The sequence below is a fragment of the Suncus etruscus genome, chromosome 17 (assembly GCF_024139225.1).
Source record: "Suncus etruscus isolate mSunEtr1 chromosome 17, mSunEtr1.pri.cur, whole genome shotgun sequence".
Taxonomy (NCBI): domain Eukaryota; kingdom Metazoa; phylum Chordata; class Mammalia; order Eulipotyphla; family Soricidae; genus Suncus; species Suncus etruscus.
In genome coordinates, this window is record NC_064864.1 from 67,693,251 (window position 1) to 67,706,651 (window position 13,401).

The 13,401-nt window shown below is 47.3% G+C and overlaps 1 protein-coding gene, 1 non-coding gene and 1 pseudogene across 2 annotated transcripts in view; 1 reads left to right on the forward strand and 2 right to left on the reverse strand.

The window, feature by feature from the left end:
• The window catches only part of HTRA1 (HtrA serine peptidase 1), a 51,993-nt gene that overhangs the window by 9,553 nt on the left and 29,039 nt on the right, over positions 1-13,401 (forward strand). Inside the window, exon 2 of the mRNA XM_049790447.1 lies at positions 13,225-13,324. Coding sequence (XP_049646404.1) covers positions 13,225-13,324 — 100 coding nt within the window. The remainder of the gene's footprint in view (positions 1-13,224; positions 13,325-13,401) is intronic.
• Positions 2,391-2,509, reverse strand: LOC125995192 (uncharacterized; annotated as a pseudogene).
• On the reverse strand, positions 3,855-3,963 carry LOC125995459 (U6 spliceosomal RNA). The gene has a single exon (XR_007490983.1). It is a non-coding gene; the product is annotated as a U6 spliceosomal RNA (small nuclear RNA).

The window sequence follows — 13,401 nt, forward strand, 5'->3', positions numbered from 1 at the left end:
ACCAACCACCTTTGGTTCTGGATCCGCTGCTTGCAAGGCACACGCCGCTGTGCTATCTCTCCGGGCTCAATCACCTTTTAAAGGTGAAAAGAGAATTCAGTCAAAGTAAAGATGAGGAGCTGAAGAGATATCGCAGCACTAGGGCATTTGCCTTGCACACAGCCGATCCCAGACGGATGGTAGTTCAAATTCCGACATCCCATATGGTCCCCTGTGCCTTCCAGGAGCTATTTCTGAGCCAGGAGTAATCCCTGAGCACCACCTGGTGTGACCCCCCCCCCCAAAGAAAGTAAAGATGAGATAGTTCAGCAGGGAGAGTTCGTGCCTTGCACACTGCCAGCCTGGGTTTAATTTCCCACACCCCACATGGTCCTCCAAGCACCAACAGGAGTTCCTGATCCTTGAGTGCAGAGCCAATAGTTAGCCTTAAGAAATTCCAGGAGTGGCCTGGTGTGATAGCACAGTGGCGAAGGTGTTTGCTTTGTATGCGCTAACCCAGTGCTTCTCAGTTATTTTCTGTCATGCCCCCCCTAGGAAGAAGAAAACATTTTTTGTGCCCTCCCGCACGACTGTAAATAGTTTATTTAAAAAAAAACTTTAACCTGCAAAACAAAAACACATAAAATAATTTGAGCTGATTTTTTAATCAGAGGTGATGTCTGGATTAATGGCTACAATGAGCACATTTTGCAATGCATAGCTTTTTAAAGCAGGGTTTGAAGCAGTACACAGCAACTCTCAGCTCCAGAGACATACAGAGACATAAACACGGGGCTTAGCTTGTTATGTTTTTGCCGAGGTCAAACGCCCCCCCCTTTATGGAGCCTTGCGCCCCCCTGGGGGTGCACCCCACTATTTGAGAAGCACTGGGCTAACCCAAGTCCCATCCTCGGCAGTCTATGTGCTCTCCAGAACCTGCCAGGAATGATTTCTGAGCTCAGAGCATTAGCAAGCCCTGTGTGCAGCTGGGTGTGGCCCCCCAAAACAAAGCAAAACAAAAACTCTTGGTATGACCTCAAATCCCCTCAAAGGACAAGATTCTGTCCCTTATTTGAAGCTTCTTCTTTTTTTTTTTTTTTTATTGGTGGGGGGGCTTGTTTTTGAGGGCTAGTACCCAGCAGTTTTCAGGGCTTTACACTCAGGGATCAATCCTGGCATGGTAACAAAGAACCATATGGGGGGAGCTGGATCAAACCTGTGTTGGTGATGTGCAAGCCCAGTGTCCTCCCTACAGTGATACCTATTGCTTCTACCCTGCTTCTCCATTTCTGTCCTCATCAATGTCCCAACTCATTCTGGACACCCTGTGGGTCCATGTGGATTGTAGCAGCTGTTGCAAACAGAAACATTTTTGTGTTTGCTTTATTCTGTGTCTAAGGTTAGTCCCAGGGTTGGGTTCTAAGATATTAGTGGATGGAAGGTGGGGGGGTCAGAGGATGCCATGCCCCCCCACCCCCCGCAGCAGCTGCTGGGAAGTGTGGGAGAGACACCGTTCACCTGAACCACAGACACATTCACAGCCGCAGAGCGTGCATGTAAGGAAGTATGAACTCTTTGGGCTAGTGGATGGTGAGGGAATTCCTGGCTCTACTTCCCACCATGAAACGGCACGGGGTGAAAGGGGGGTCTTGGATCTCTGGGATGATCCCCAATTGGGGTAGAAGGAAACCCTTTCCCTGGCTGATTGGAGCTGGAGTCCCTATGCCCAAATGCAGGGCCCTGACTCTGCCTCCAGATGCCAGCCCCAGCTCTGTGCGGGATGAAGGAAGCCAGATTGAGTTTGTTTGGACAATGAAGGCCTCTATTTATGCAAAGGTCTTCTCTATGCTGACAAATAAATCACGAGTCACCACATAAAATTCAGCTTTCTACTAGTCACAGCAAAAAAGGAAGAAAAGTCACAACAACTTTTTGAGGTTCATTCAGCATTTCCTGTTGGGCAGCAGTTTTTCCTTCAGAATCAGCCATGTGCGCCTTGTAAACGTGGACAGTTCACAGGTTTGTTTTTTTTTTATTGCCACAGAGTTAGGCAACTGTGATTGCTCTACTTCTAGAAGTTTCCATGACTCCGAAAGGCAGTTGAATCTGTTTACAGTTGCCCATAATTCCCCCTGTCTAGTCCTACATGATGGGGTTTTAGATTTTAAAGTGTTTGCTTGTTTTTTTGTATTTTTTTTGTTTTTTGTTTGTTTGTTTTTTGTTTTTTTGGGCCACACCCGGCAGTGCTCAGGGGTTACTCCTGGCTGTCTGCTCAGAAATAGCTCCTGGCAGGCACGGGGGACCATATGGGACACCGGAATTCGAACCAACCACCTTTGGTCCTGGATCGGCTGCTTGCAAGGCAAACGCCGCTGTGCTATCTCTCCAGGCCCTGTTTGTTTGTTTTTTTAAGCCTACAGCATCCAGTATTCCCAGGCGGTCTCCCATCCAAGTACTAACCAGGCCCGACCCTGTTTAGCTTCTGAGATCAGAAGAGATCGGGCACGTTCAGGGTGGTATGGCCGGAGACTGTTTGCTTGTTTTGATTTGGCTTTTGGGGCCACACTTAGTGATCAGGGCTTTACTCCTGTTTTCTGCATTCAAGGGTCACTCCTGAGGGTGTTCAGGGGACCTATATGGAATGTCTAGGATCAAGTCTGGTTCAGCCTCGCCTCATGTAAGGCAAACACTCAATTTGTTGTACTCTGACTCAGACTTTATGTTTTTAATGTAATTGTATTTTATTTTCTTGTTTTATTTTTCTCGAGGTGCTAGGGTCAAACCCTTGGCCCCACACATGCAAAGAATGTGTTTGGCCCTCTGAGTCATTTCCCAGCTTCTGGAAATCTAAATGTTTTCTGCCTCTGCCAGTGTCCCTCTTCTGGGAAGTCAGGGCCTACGGAGTCAGAGCACCCATGGCCTTGGGGGCTGGTGACCTCCATCCTGTAGCAAGGGTGCCTTATGCTGCGGCCCATGTGAGCCCTTGGTCCATCTACTCACAAATTCTGTCCCCTCTTCAGTTCTAGTTGGAGGCTAGATTTTGATCCTTTCTTCCTGCCAGATGGGGAGTCCCAGCCTGGGCCTGAGAATCTCTCCACATGACCCTTGGTGGGGGTGGCCCTGGCTGGAACTTGGGGGAGACGCAGGAGCCCAGCTTCCCAGCACACAAAGATTCTCTGCAGATGAGCCAAGACCAATAAAGGTGCTTTGCAGACACTTAGATCACCTGACTTGGTGACAGTACCCCCATTTTTCTCTAGAGTCCCCCTTTTCACAGAGATCCCTTCTGTCCAGGCACAAGGTTCTCTGGGTCCCCCATACTCTGTTCCATCTGACACAGGAACAGTGTTACCTACGATCAGGCCCGGGGGCTTCTGGGAAAAGCAAATTTCTTTCCAGATCTAGACCTGGTGATGTCACCTCCTCTGTCTTCCATTCCCTCTTCCCCCAGGTTCAGGACCACCCTCTGCCACCTGGTGTCAGCTGAGAATGCGGTCCAACTTTGTAACACACTGAACCATCATCTTCCAGGCCCTGAATGATCCTAAAGTCCCCACCTATCACTGGCCACAGGTGGAATCTATGGTCCTGGACAGCCCCTGTGTTGCCAGACACAACATTGGGAGCTATCACAGCAGAAAGAGGAGCAGCAGAGAAATCAGGGAAGGTCAAGGCCAGAGCTGGCTGCTTATCAGAGGGGAAGTTCGGGCTGTTCTGTGAACCTAGCTGGCAGCCCATTCCTCAAAGATAATGATAAGCCCATCTGGCTGGGCATTCTGGAGGCTTCAGACAAAGAACGCAGCCAGATGAGTGGGAAACTTTCCCAAGACAGTGTCAAATAGCTCAGGGCAAGCTGGGAAAGGCAAGGAAGGGCTGAACTCAGGTCTCTCCTCGGTGTCAAAGATGGAATATTCTTGCGCAGGGGCCATGTTAATCTTCTCTGTATCATTCCAATTTTAGTATATGTGCTGCCGAAGCAAGCACAAAGATGGAATATTCTGACGAACCACCTGGTTTTGGAAGAAACTCACTGCAATGTCCAAACTGCAGAATAGGGCTATGTGGGTGACTATGTGAGCCTTGGTTGGGGCACTCAGCCCACTGGCCAGGTAGCCCTCACCTTCCTAAAGCTGGCAGCAAGTTCTCAGACTTGGGGGCTGAAGGCATCTGGTCTCGCTTCTTCAAAGCCCTGCCCTGTGCTTTCCTCAGAACTTGCAAAGGTTTGTGCACTTGGAGCCTCAGGATCTAAGGTGTATTTGTGAGCTGAGGGCTTAGCTAGGTGAGTCTTTATCACCTGGACTTAGAGAGAAGGGGGAGTGCAGTCAGGATAGAAAGGAACCTAGGCCTTGTATCCTCCACCTCTGTGCTCATTACAAGGACAGCAGTGGGCCCCATGGGGTCCTGGGTAATCTCTCTCTTCCCACCATGGGGTCCTGGGTAATCTCTCTCTCCCCACCATGGGGTCTTGGGCAATCTCTCTCTCTCTCTCTCTCTTTCTCTCTCTCTCTCTCTCTCTCACTCTCTTTCTCTCTCTCTCTCTTTCTCTCTCTCTCTCTCCAAAAAGACAGTGTGGAAGCCACCATTTAATCAGAATCGCCATTTAACCTTTAAAGAATGAGAAAAACCCATCACAGTTGCTGTCAGTTCAGTTCATTTGAGAGGCTTGGCTGCCAGCCATGATAGCTTTTCTGTCCTGTGTGCTCTTGGCTTTGGAGGATGGTGCCTGGATGATGTGCAAGATTTTCAAGTTTATTTTAGGACTTAGCAGGCTGCCCTGGCCACAGCCCGGGGGCCTTTGGCCTTCCTGTGCATTTTCTTTGCAGGCTTCAGAGAGCTCAGAATGCAGCCCTGTGCCCTGGGATGCACCGACCTCAGCAGCCTTGCTAAGTGTGGAGGGCTCGGCCTGGGCTGGGCATGGGTTGCAGCTCTCACTGGCAACTCTGGCTGAATGTCACGGAGAGGGACAGAGGGAGCCCAGTCACTCCCATGGAAAGCAAGTCAGCAGCCAGTTCATGTGTTTTCCCCTGCCTTCCTTGGTGATGCTTTTGATTTTCCCCATTGTAATGGAGTTGGTGGCCACAGAGCCTCTAGGCACCTCAAGAATCATTACCCACAAGGGAGCCAGTCCAGCTGATTTCTCTCCTAGCCTGGGAGGAGACCGAAGGCCTGGCCAGGTTAGGGTGGGGAGCCCCAATTCTTTGTCTCTTCTTGCATCCCACTTAGAGTTTCTTCAAGTGTGCTCTCCCCCCCCCCCCAGGCCTGTGCAAGGGAAGAGGAGGACCAGCTGCCATGCTTCCTCTGCACACTTCGATGGGTCTTTGACCATGGGGGAGCCCGGGTCTATAATTGAAGGCTGGCAGGGCCCAGCCCAGGGCAGGCTCTTGGTCTTCTGGGTCATTTCTGGTCTGCCGCTTTCTCAATGTTCCTGTCCTTGTTCTGGGCATTTCAACCCACTGAGTCAGAGTGCCTTCAGAGCTGGTGAACTCTATCCCATAGAGAGGATCTCCCTGGCCTGGTCCATGTCAGTTCCTGGGCCTGTCGTAGATGTGAGTTCTGTCCCATCATGGGGCTACTGAAGGCCAGAGTTAGGTTCTTCCTGCCTGATGGGGTGTCCCAGCCCCAGCCCTGAGAGTCTCCCTTGCACATCTCCTTGGTGGGGGTGGCCCTGGCTGAGTCTTGGGGCTGAGATGGAGGCAGGCCTCACTGTGTACAGGGCTGGGTCCCTTGAAGTGTGGATACCTTTGGTTTAGGGGTTCTTGGGATGTATGAGGAGAATAGATGGTGAGAACTCATTCCCCCCTTGGTTGAGACAGGTGTTGTGGTGCATGCAGGATCCCATAGACAGACTCCACTGCTCCCCTCCCCCCCCCCCCCCCAGTTGAGACACCTGGGATATAATTTCTTTGGATCTGGGCTGCTTTGAGGTCAATTAGTTTCCATAGTTTTAAACATAGTCCAGTTGATGAAAACTTCATTTGCAAAAACTTCTTTATAGTTATTTCCTAATTACCTCCTTGTCCCCTTTAATTGGGTCGAGGGGAATGAGTGACCCAGAATAGTCAGCGGTGGGACTGGTGAATGGTCAGCACCACTCATACGTGTCATTCTATGGGTGTTGTCATGACACCCTCACGTCAGAGTACCAACCTGAGCCCCATGGGCCTTCCAGCCACCTCCCATCCACAGTAGACATGATCCTCGCAGCATGGAAAGACAAGAGAGTAGCCCTGGTCCCCCCAACTCCTTGGAACAGCCCCATGCCAGGCATGCACCTACCCACTGTACCATCTCTCTGGTCCCTAGCCTTGAATTCTTAGTCACTTGGGAACCAGAACCCACATCTTTATTTTGCCCTGGGCCCTGCAGATCTTCCGGAACGAGGATTGAGTTCAGCTGCCAGTGCCCCGACCAGTTCCGCTCTTGTACCTGATTTGAATTTTGGGAACAAGCCGTACCCCGAGAATAAAGGCGGATTCATAGCTCTTTCCCCGAATACACTATGTCCTGTTTGCCAAATGAGCTCGAGTTATCTGCTCCGAGGGGCAGCTGGAAGCCCTATTGTTCTTGCTGGCGGTGAGGATTGAGTGGAGGATCCCAGGCTTGGCCTTGAGTTCTTGGACAGGAGATGGGAGGCCTTTTACCAGCACTGAAGGGCAGCAGGGGGCTGGGCAGAGGTGGTAGGGGGATTGCTGGGGAAAGAAGCAGAGGGAAGAACACTCAGCCTCCAGAGGGCCCAGTGAGTTGCTTGGCAGCACTGAGATCTCCATGATTTGGCATCCCTCTCCCCAGTGCTCAAGACATGGCTAAGACCCACCTAAAGGCTCCAGGAGTCCTTGGAATGGTCGACCTGTGATGTATCTGCTTGACCTAGCACAGACATGTCTGATTTCTTTGTTTGCTAGTTTTGCTTTGGGATCACCCCCTATGGTGCTCAGGGTTTACTTCTGACACCGTGCTAAGGGATCACTCCTGGCAGGATTCGGTGGATCCTATGGGATGCTGGAGATAGAACCTGATTGACTTTGGGCTGGAGTGATAGTACAGCAAGGAAGGTACTAGCCTTGCACAAAGTCAACTCTGGTGTCCCATAGGATCTCTCGAGCACTGCCATGACTGATTCTTGAGTGCAGAGCCAGATGTGTCAAGGAAGGAAGGAAGAGAAGGAGGGAGGGAGGGAAGAAGAGAGAGAGGGTGAAAGGGAGGAAGGAGGGAGGAAGGAAGAGAGGGAAGAAGGAAGGAAAGAGGGAGGGAGGGAAGGAAGGATAAAAAGAAGGAAAGAATTTAACATTTTTCAGGTTCGTTTCTCTAGTTCTGCTCTGTACGACCTCTGGCTGGTAGTATGTAGGCAGGACAATGGCTGCAGTGTCCCTGGACGTCATCACATCCACCTCAGGACAATGTGCTGAGTGACCTGAGACATCTATATCACCATGTCACGTGCTCTCCACACTCTCCCCTTTTCTGGCTCCCAAATACCCTCAATATGATGTGGGGTGCGTGACAGCAGGGGTCTGATATCTCCACCAACCGACATAGTGGATGCCAAGGAATCTTCCAAAACTGTCTGGCAACTGAACACTTTGCTTGGCCCACACACAGTGCAGTGGTAGTGGTGGAGCTGCTGACCTGGTCCTTGGTTAATTTTCCATATTGATCCACTCCAATTCATCTAGCTGAATTTGGGAATATAGGGGGTCCAGTGCAGAGATACAGGCCAAGACTCCCCAAGTTATGCTTTGTGGACGCCTTGGTGTCTTGGCCCCCATGGTACTTCTGGGACCAAGACAGGGTCAACCACCAGTATTTACTGAGAATGTTCTTATATAATGTATAAGGTCCTATCAACTGACTCTGTGTATGTGTCTTGGCAACATAGCAGTCATTTGGGAAGGAAAAATAGTATCTTGTGGTGTTTTATTTACTTTGTTTTGTGTTTTTTTTTTGGGATGCAAGATAGTTTTGTTTGGTTTTGTTTTTGAGTCACACCTGGTGATGCTCAGGGGTTACTCCTGGCTTTGAGTTCAGAAATCGCTCTTCTGGCAGGCACAGGGGATCATATGAGATGCCGGGATTTGAACCACCATCTATCCTGGATCAGCTGCATGCAAAGCAAATGCCCTACCACTGTGCTATCTCTCTGGTCCTCAACATAATTTTTAAAAAAGAAAATTGGGGCCAGAGGGATAGCACAGCAGGGAGGTCATTTGCCTTGCAAACAACCAACCCAGGCTTGATCCCTGGTATCTCATCCAGGCCTACCCAGAGTGATTCCTGAGCACAGAGCCAGGAGTAACCCTTGAAAGCTACTGGCTATGGCTCAAAAAATTTTTTTTTATTTTGAAAGACAAGAGGAGAGAGAAAGAGAGGAATATATGTCCAACACAGAGGGAAAAAAAAAACAGAGACATGTTCAGTCAAGGAGACCCTTATGTCTTTCTCAATGAAACAAGGTGGGGTTTTATTCTCAGGACTCAGAGCCCAACTCAGAGGGTCAGACTGTGGGCCACTGGAGCAGTGACACCCCTCAAGCCCCTCAACTGAGTTGGACCCTGATGCCCCATTTCCCTCATCCCACATCTGCTTTTGTATTATATCTGCTTTGAATCTCCTCTACCTTTGGGAATCCAAAGGGATGAAGGAGGGAATTGTCCAAATTAATGCAAGGCCTGCTGGATTGCAGGACCAAGAGTGACTTCTCCAGGGACCCAGGTAAGCCCAAGTATCTGCTGTTCCCCAGAAAACTTTTAGCTTTCTGGGAGTATTCAATGTAGCCTGCCAGGCAGAGAACCCTGGCATCTGGCCTGGAAAGACTTTTCTTACCTAACAGCTAATCCTGATTTGCTTTTTTGGGGCCTTTGAGATGAAAGGGGCCCATTCGGAAGTACTGAAAGCACAGACCCAAATTAGGGCACAATCTTGGTAAGAACTCCAAATGACAGCCTTTTTCTTTGATTCATAGCCTCAGGGTTTCCATTTCCATTTCTATGGCAAAGCTTTTCTTCAATGGGATCAAATGTTTCATTTAGTGCTTGGCTTGGTTCAGCAAACACTCCTTAATGGAGGTACCTGGTATTTTATTTGGTAATGATTATTGGATAATTGAAATGTATTGACTATGTGACTACATTTCTTCCTATAAGGAAGTTGTTGAGGGGCCGGGAAGGTGGCGCTAGAGGTAAGGTGTCTGCCTTGCAAGCACTAGCGCGACCGGACGCGGTTGGATCCCCCTGTGTCCCATATGGTCCCCCCAAGCCAGGGGCGATTTCTGAGCGCATAGCCAGGAGTAACCCCTGAGCGTAAAATGGGTGTGGCCCAAAAACAAAAACAAAAACAAAAACAAAAAAAAACAAACAAAAAAAGGAAGTTGTTGACTGTTGTTAAGAAGTATTGTTGGAGGACTGTTTAGATAGTACAGCAAGTAAGGCACTTACCTTTCACACTACTCAATTGGATTCAATCCCCAGCATGCCATAGGGCCCAACCTTAGCACTGCTAGGAGAAAATCCTGAGTGCAGAGCCAGAAGTAAGCCCTGAACACTGCAGAGTATGTACAGCCCTCCCCCCCTCACACACAAAAGATTTTACTGTAAAACTCCAAGAATAATGAGTTCCAAGGAAGCAGTATTTCATGGGATTGTGAGTTTGACTAGTAGTTTATAAAGGGGAAAGATCATTTATTATCTTAGGATGGAATCCTGGCAGTTTTAAAACTCATAAAGTTATAGGAAATGCTGGCTGCTTTTAATGGGCCCCTTGTTATGTTAAATTCAGGGATGATAAATATTTATTAGGGAAGTGGAAAGGCCTGTCCCTGTGCCGTCTTGTGACTCATCCATCATTCTGCTAATTCTAGACTTCAATTCTTCACAATCGTTCTCTTGAAAATAAAATCATGTGGTTGAAGCCATTTATTTTCTCTCTACATGTGGGAGGTCCGGGTTCAATCACATAGTCCCTTAGAATTATTTGAAATTATTTTTGGATAGTCTAGATCAGGGGTCTCAAACTCAATTTACCTGGGGGCCGCAGGAGGCAAAGTCGGAGTGAGGCAGGGCCACATAAGGGATTTCGCTTACCGAATATTCGCAATAAAAAATCGCATTAGTAAGAAAAAAATCGCATTAAACATTCGCATACCCTGAATGGAACTGCTCGGGGTATGCGAATGTTCAATGCGATTTTTTTCTTACTAATGCGATTTTTATTGCGATTATTCGGTAAGCGAATAATCGTGAATACTGCAATATTTGAAGGCCGGCCGCGGGCCACAAAATGTTGTACGGAGGGCCGCAAATGGCCCGCAGGCTGCGAGTTTGAGACCCCTGGTCTAGATATTTCTTTGCTTCCCACTGAAACTTTCTATGTAGCTTATCCATTTCTTTTGTGGAAGTTTGGAGGGGTCACACCTAGCAGTGCTCGGTACTATGTTTTACTGGGGATTGAACTGGGGTTGATTCAAACCCCAATATCAATTTAGAAATTGATTAAGAGAAAAGAGGGTGCCGGAAAGATAGCATAGAGGTAAGGCATTTGCCTTGCATGTAGAAGGACAGTGATTTGAATCCTGGCATCCCTTATGGTCCCTGAGACTGCCAGGAGGGATTTCTGAGCGTAGAACCTTGAGTACTGCCAGGTGTGACCCAAAAACAAAACAAAAAAAAAAAAAAAAAGAGAGAGAAGACTACTTAGGCTATCTTTCTGGCCCTATGGATTATCAAATTCTAAAATGTTAGAAAAACTTCTGACTAGTATCTTGAATGCATAGATCAATTCTGGGAGAACTGATCATTCAGTAATAATAATCTTTTATATTTTGTATATTCTTATACAAGAATAATAGTTGTCTTCTAATATTGTCTATCTCTCAATTTGTTGATGACATTTTAAAGTTTTTTTTAGACTGTTTGATAGCTTTTGTGTACATTCTTTTTTTTTTTTTTTTTTTATTGTTGGGCTACACCCAGCAATCAGAAATTGCTCCTGGCAGGCTAGGGGGACCATATGGGATGGCGGGGATCAAACCCAAGCCTATTCTGAGTTGGCCACATGCATGGCAAACTGCTGTGCTATCACTCCAGCACCTTTGTGTGTTTTCTTGACATGTTGTATGAAATATTTCCTCTGTGTACCCAATATTTTTGATGCTTTAGTTGGTATTTTTCTCATTTCAGTTTCTACTTGCTTATTGCTAGAGCACAGAAATGCATTTCACTGTTCATACTATTCTATTCTCCAGGACATGAAGCACAGATTCCTGAGTAATTTTGATACGGGCCCTTATGTCAACTCCTAATAAAGACAGTTTTGTTTCCCCTGGCTTTCATTGGTTTTTCTAGCCTATTTATTCTGACCAAGACTTGAATCAGATGTCACCAACACGTGACCGGAATGATCGTCTTGGCTTCCATGTCTTTTCCAACCCTTCACCCTTAAGCAGAATGGAAGTTTTGGACATCATTTCTCAATCGTTTTGTTTTTGTTTTTGATTTGGAGCCACACCCTACAGTGCTCAGGGATTACTAATGGCTCCACTCAAGAATCACTTTTGGCATCAGGGGCTGGGGCATCAGGGGACCATATGGGATGCCAGGGATGACCCAGGTCAGCCATATGTAAGGCAGATATCCTCCTCGCTTCACTGTCTCTGGTCCTTTCTCAATCTTCTTCTAACCATGGTTCCCTTCTGACATTTTTCCTACCTGCGGCCCATCCCCTTTCTACCAGTTTGCCCCTAGTTTTATCCATGTCTCCCATTTTTGTGATTTGCATGTAACGTCCCTGTGGAAATAGGACTCTGTTGAGAAATACTGATTTGGGCTCTACTTATTCTATTTTTATTTTTTTGGTTGGGATGTTCTCTTCTGCTCTTAATGGGCTGGAGTAAGGTAACTTGTTATCAGTTCTTTTTCATAAAGTGTGCTCAGTTTTGTCAGCCTTCTTTTGTATTTATTGAGATGATTATTTGGGTTTTCTCTATTTTTTTTTACATGTTGAAGTGGTGACTTGCATGGCTTTTGAATGTTAGACCAACTCTGTTTCTTCTCCAGCTTTTATTTGGGGGGGGGGTCCACACCCAGTGGCACTCAGGAGTTACTCCTAACTCTGTGCTCAGAAATTGCTCCTGGCAGGCTCAGGAACCATATGGGATGTGGGAATCGAACCACTGTCTGTCGTGGGTCGGTCACATGCAAAGCAAATGCCCTACCGCTGTGCTATCTCTCTGGCCCCTTTAGCTTTATTTAGAATGATAATCCAACTTTATCCTTCCCTGGATAAACTCCATGCTATCTTTGAGCTTACTGTCATTTTGGTTTCTCCACTAACTTTTATTTGCTCAGAATGTTAAAGGTATTTGATGTATCTTCCTACTGAAAAGGAGTCTCTAGTTTTCCTACAATATTATGTATCTAACTTTGATTTTAGTTTAATTCTGTGGACATAAAATGCTAGGCAGTATATCCCCTTGTTTATATTTAAAAAAAATTTGGGGCCACATCTGGCAGTGCTCAGCGATTTCTCCTGTCTCTGTGCTCAGGGATCACTTTTGTGAGCTCAGGGGAACATATGAAGTACCAGGGATCAAATTTGGGTTAGCTGCATGTGAGGTAAGCAGCCTCCCCGCTGTACCATCTATCTAGCACTCCCCAATATATTTTTGAGAAAACTTGGTAAAGTTTTGGTGTTATTTTTCTTGCATGTTTGGTAGAATTCAAAAGTCTCATAGACCCAAAACTCCTCGTGGGAAAGTTCTCAACTCTCTATTATAGAATTTCTGTAAAAGATACATAATCATCGAGGTGATCTCCAGCTTTTTGAATGAGCATTTGCAAATCATCTTCCTCTTGTTGCTTGGAGACCATGCTTGGCAGTGCTCAGGGGCTACATCCAGTAGTGATCAGAGGATGGTGTGTATAGGGACTCAAATCAAAGCGTGCACACTTGTCCTTCTGGTTACTTCTCTGCCTTTGGAAGGTATTATTTGTATAGAAAGCTGCTCTTTACACATTGTAGGCTTTACCTGCACAGTCTCATTCATCAGACTGAATGTCTATAGGCCCTGTAGTAATGCTCCTGAGTATTGGATCAGGTTTCCCAGTGAAAGGGGCCTGGGGTGTGAGTGTGGTCAGGGTAGTGGCTCAGCCTATGAGTTCTAGGAATTGCTGGGTCCCACTCCAGTATCCTCTAGTATTCTCCAGTATCTTCTGCTTCCCCCCAGCATCTCAACATTGTGTACTTTGTTCTCAGGTCAGGAAGACCCCAACAGTCTGCGCTACAAATACAACTTCATCGCCGATGTGGTGGAGAAGATTGCCCCTGCCGTGGTGCACATCGAGCTATTCCGAAAGTAAAGCATGTCCCACTCCCTCCTTCCTTTACCTTTTTCTTCTTTCCCTTCCCTTCCCTGCCCCTCCCTTCCTTTCC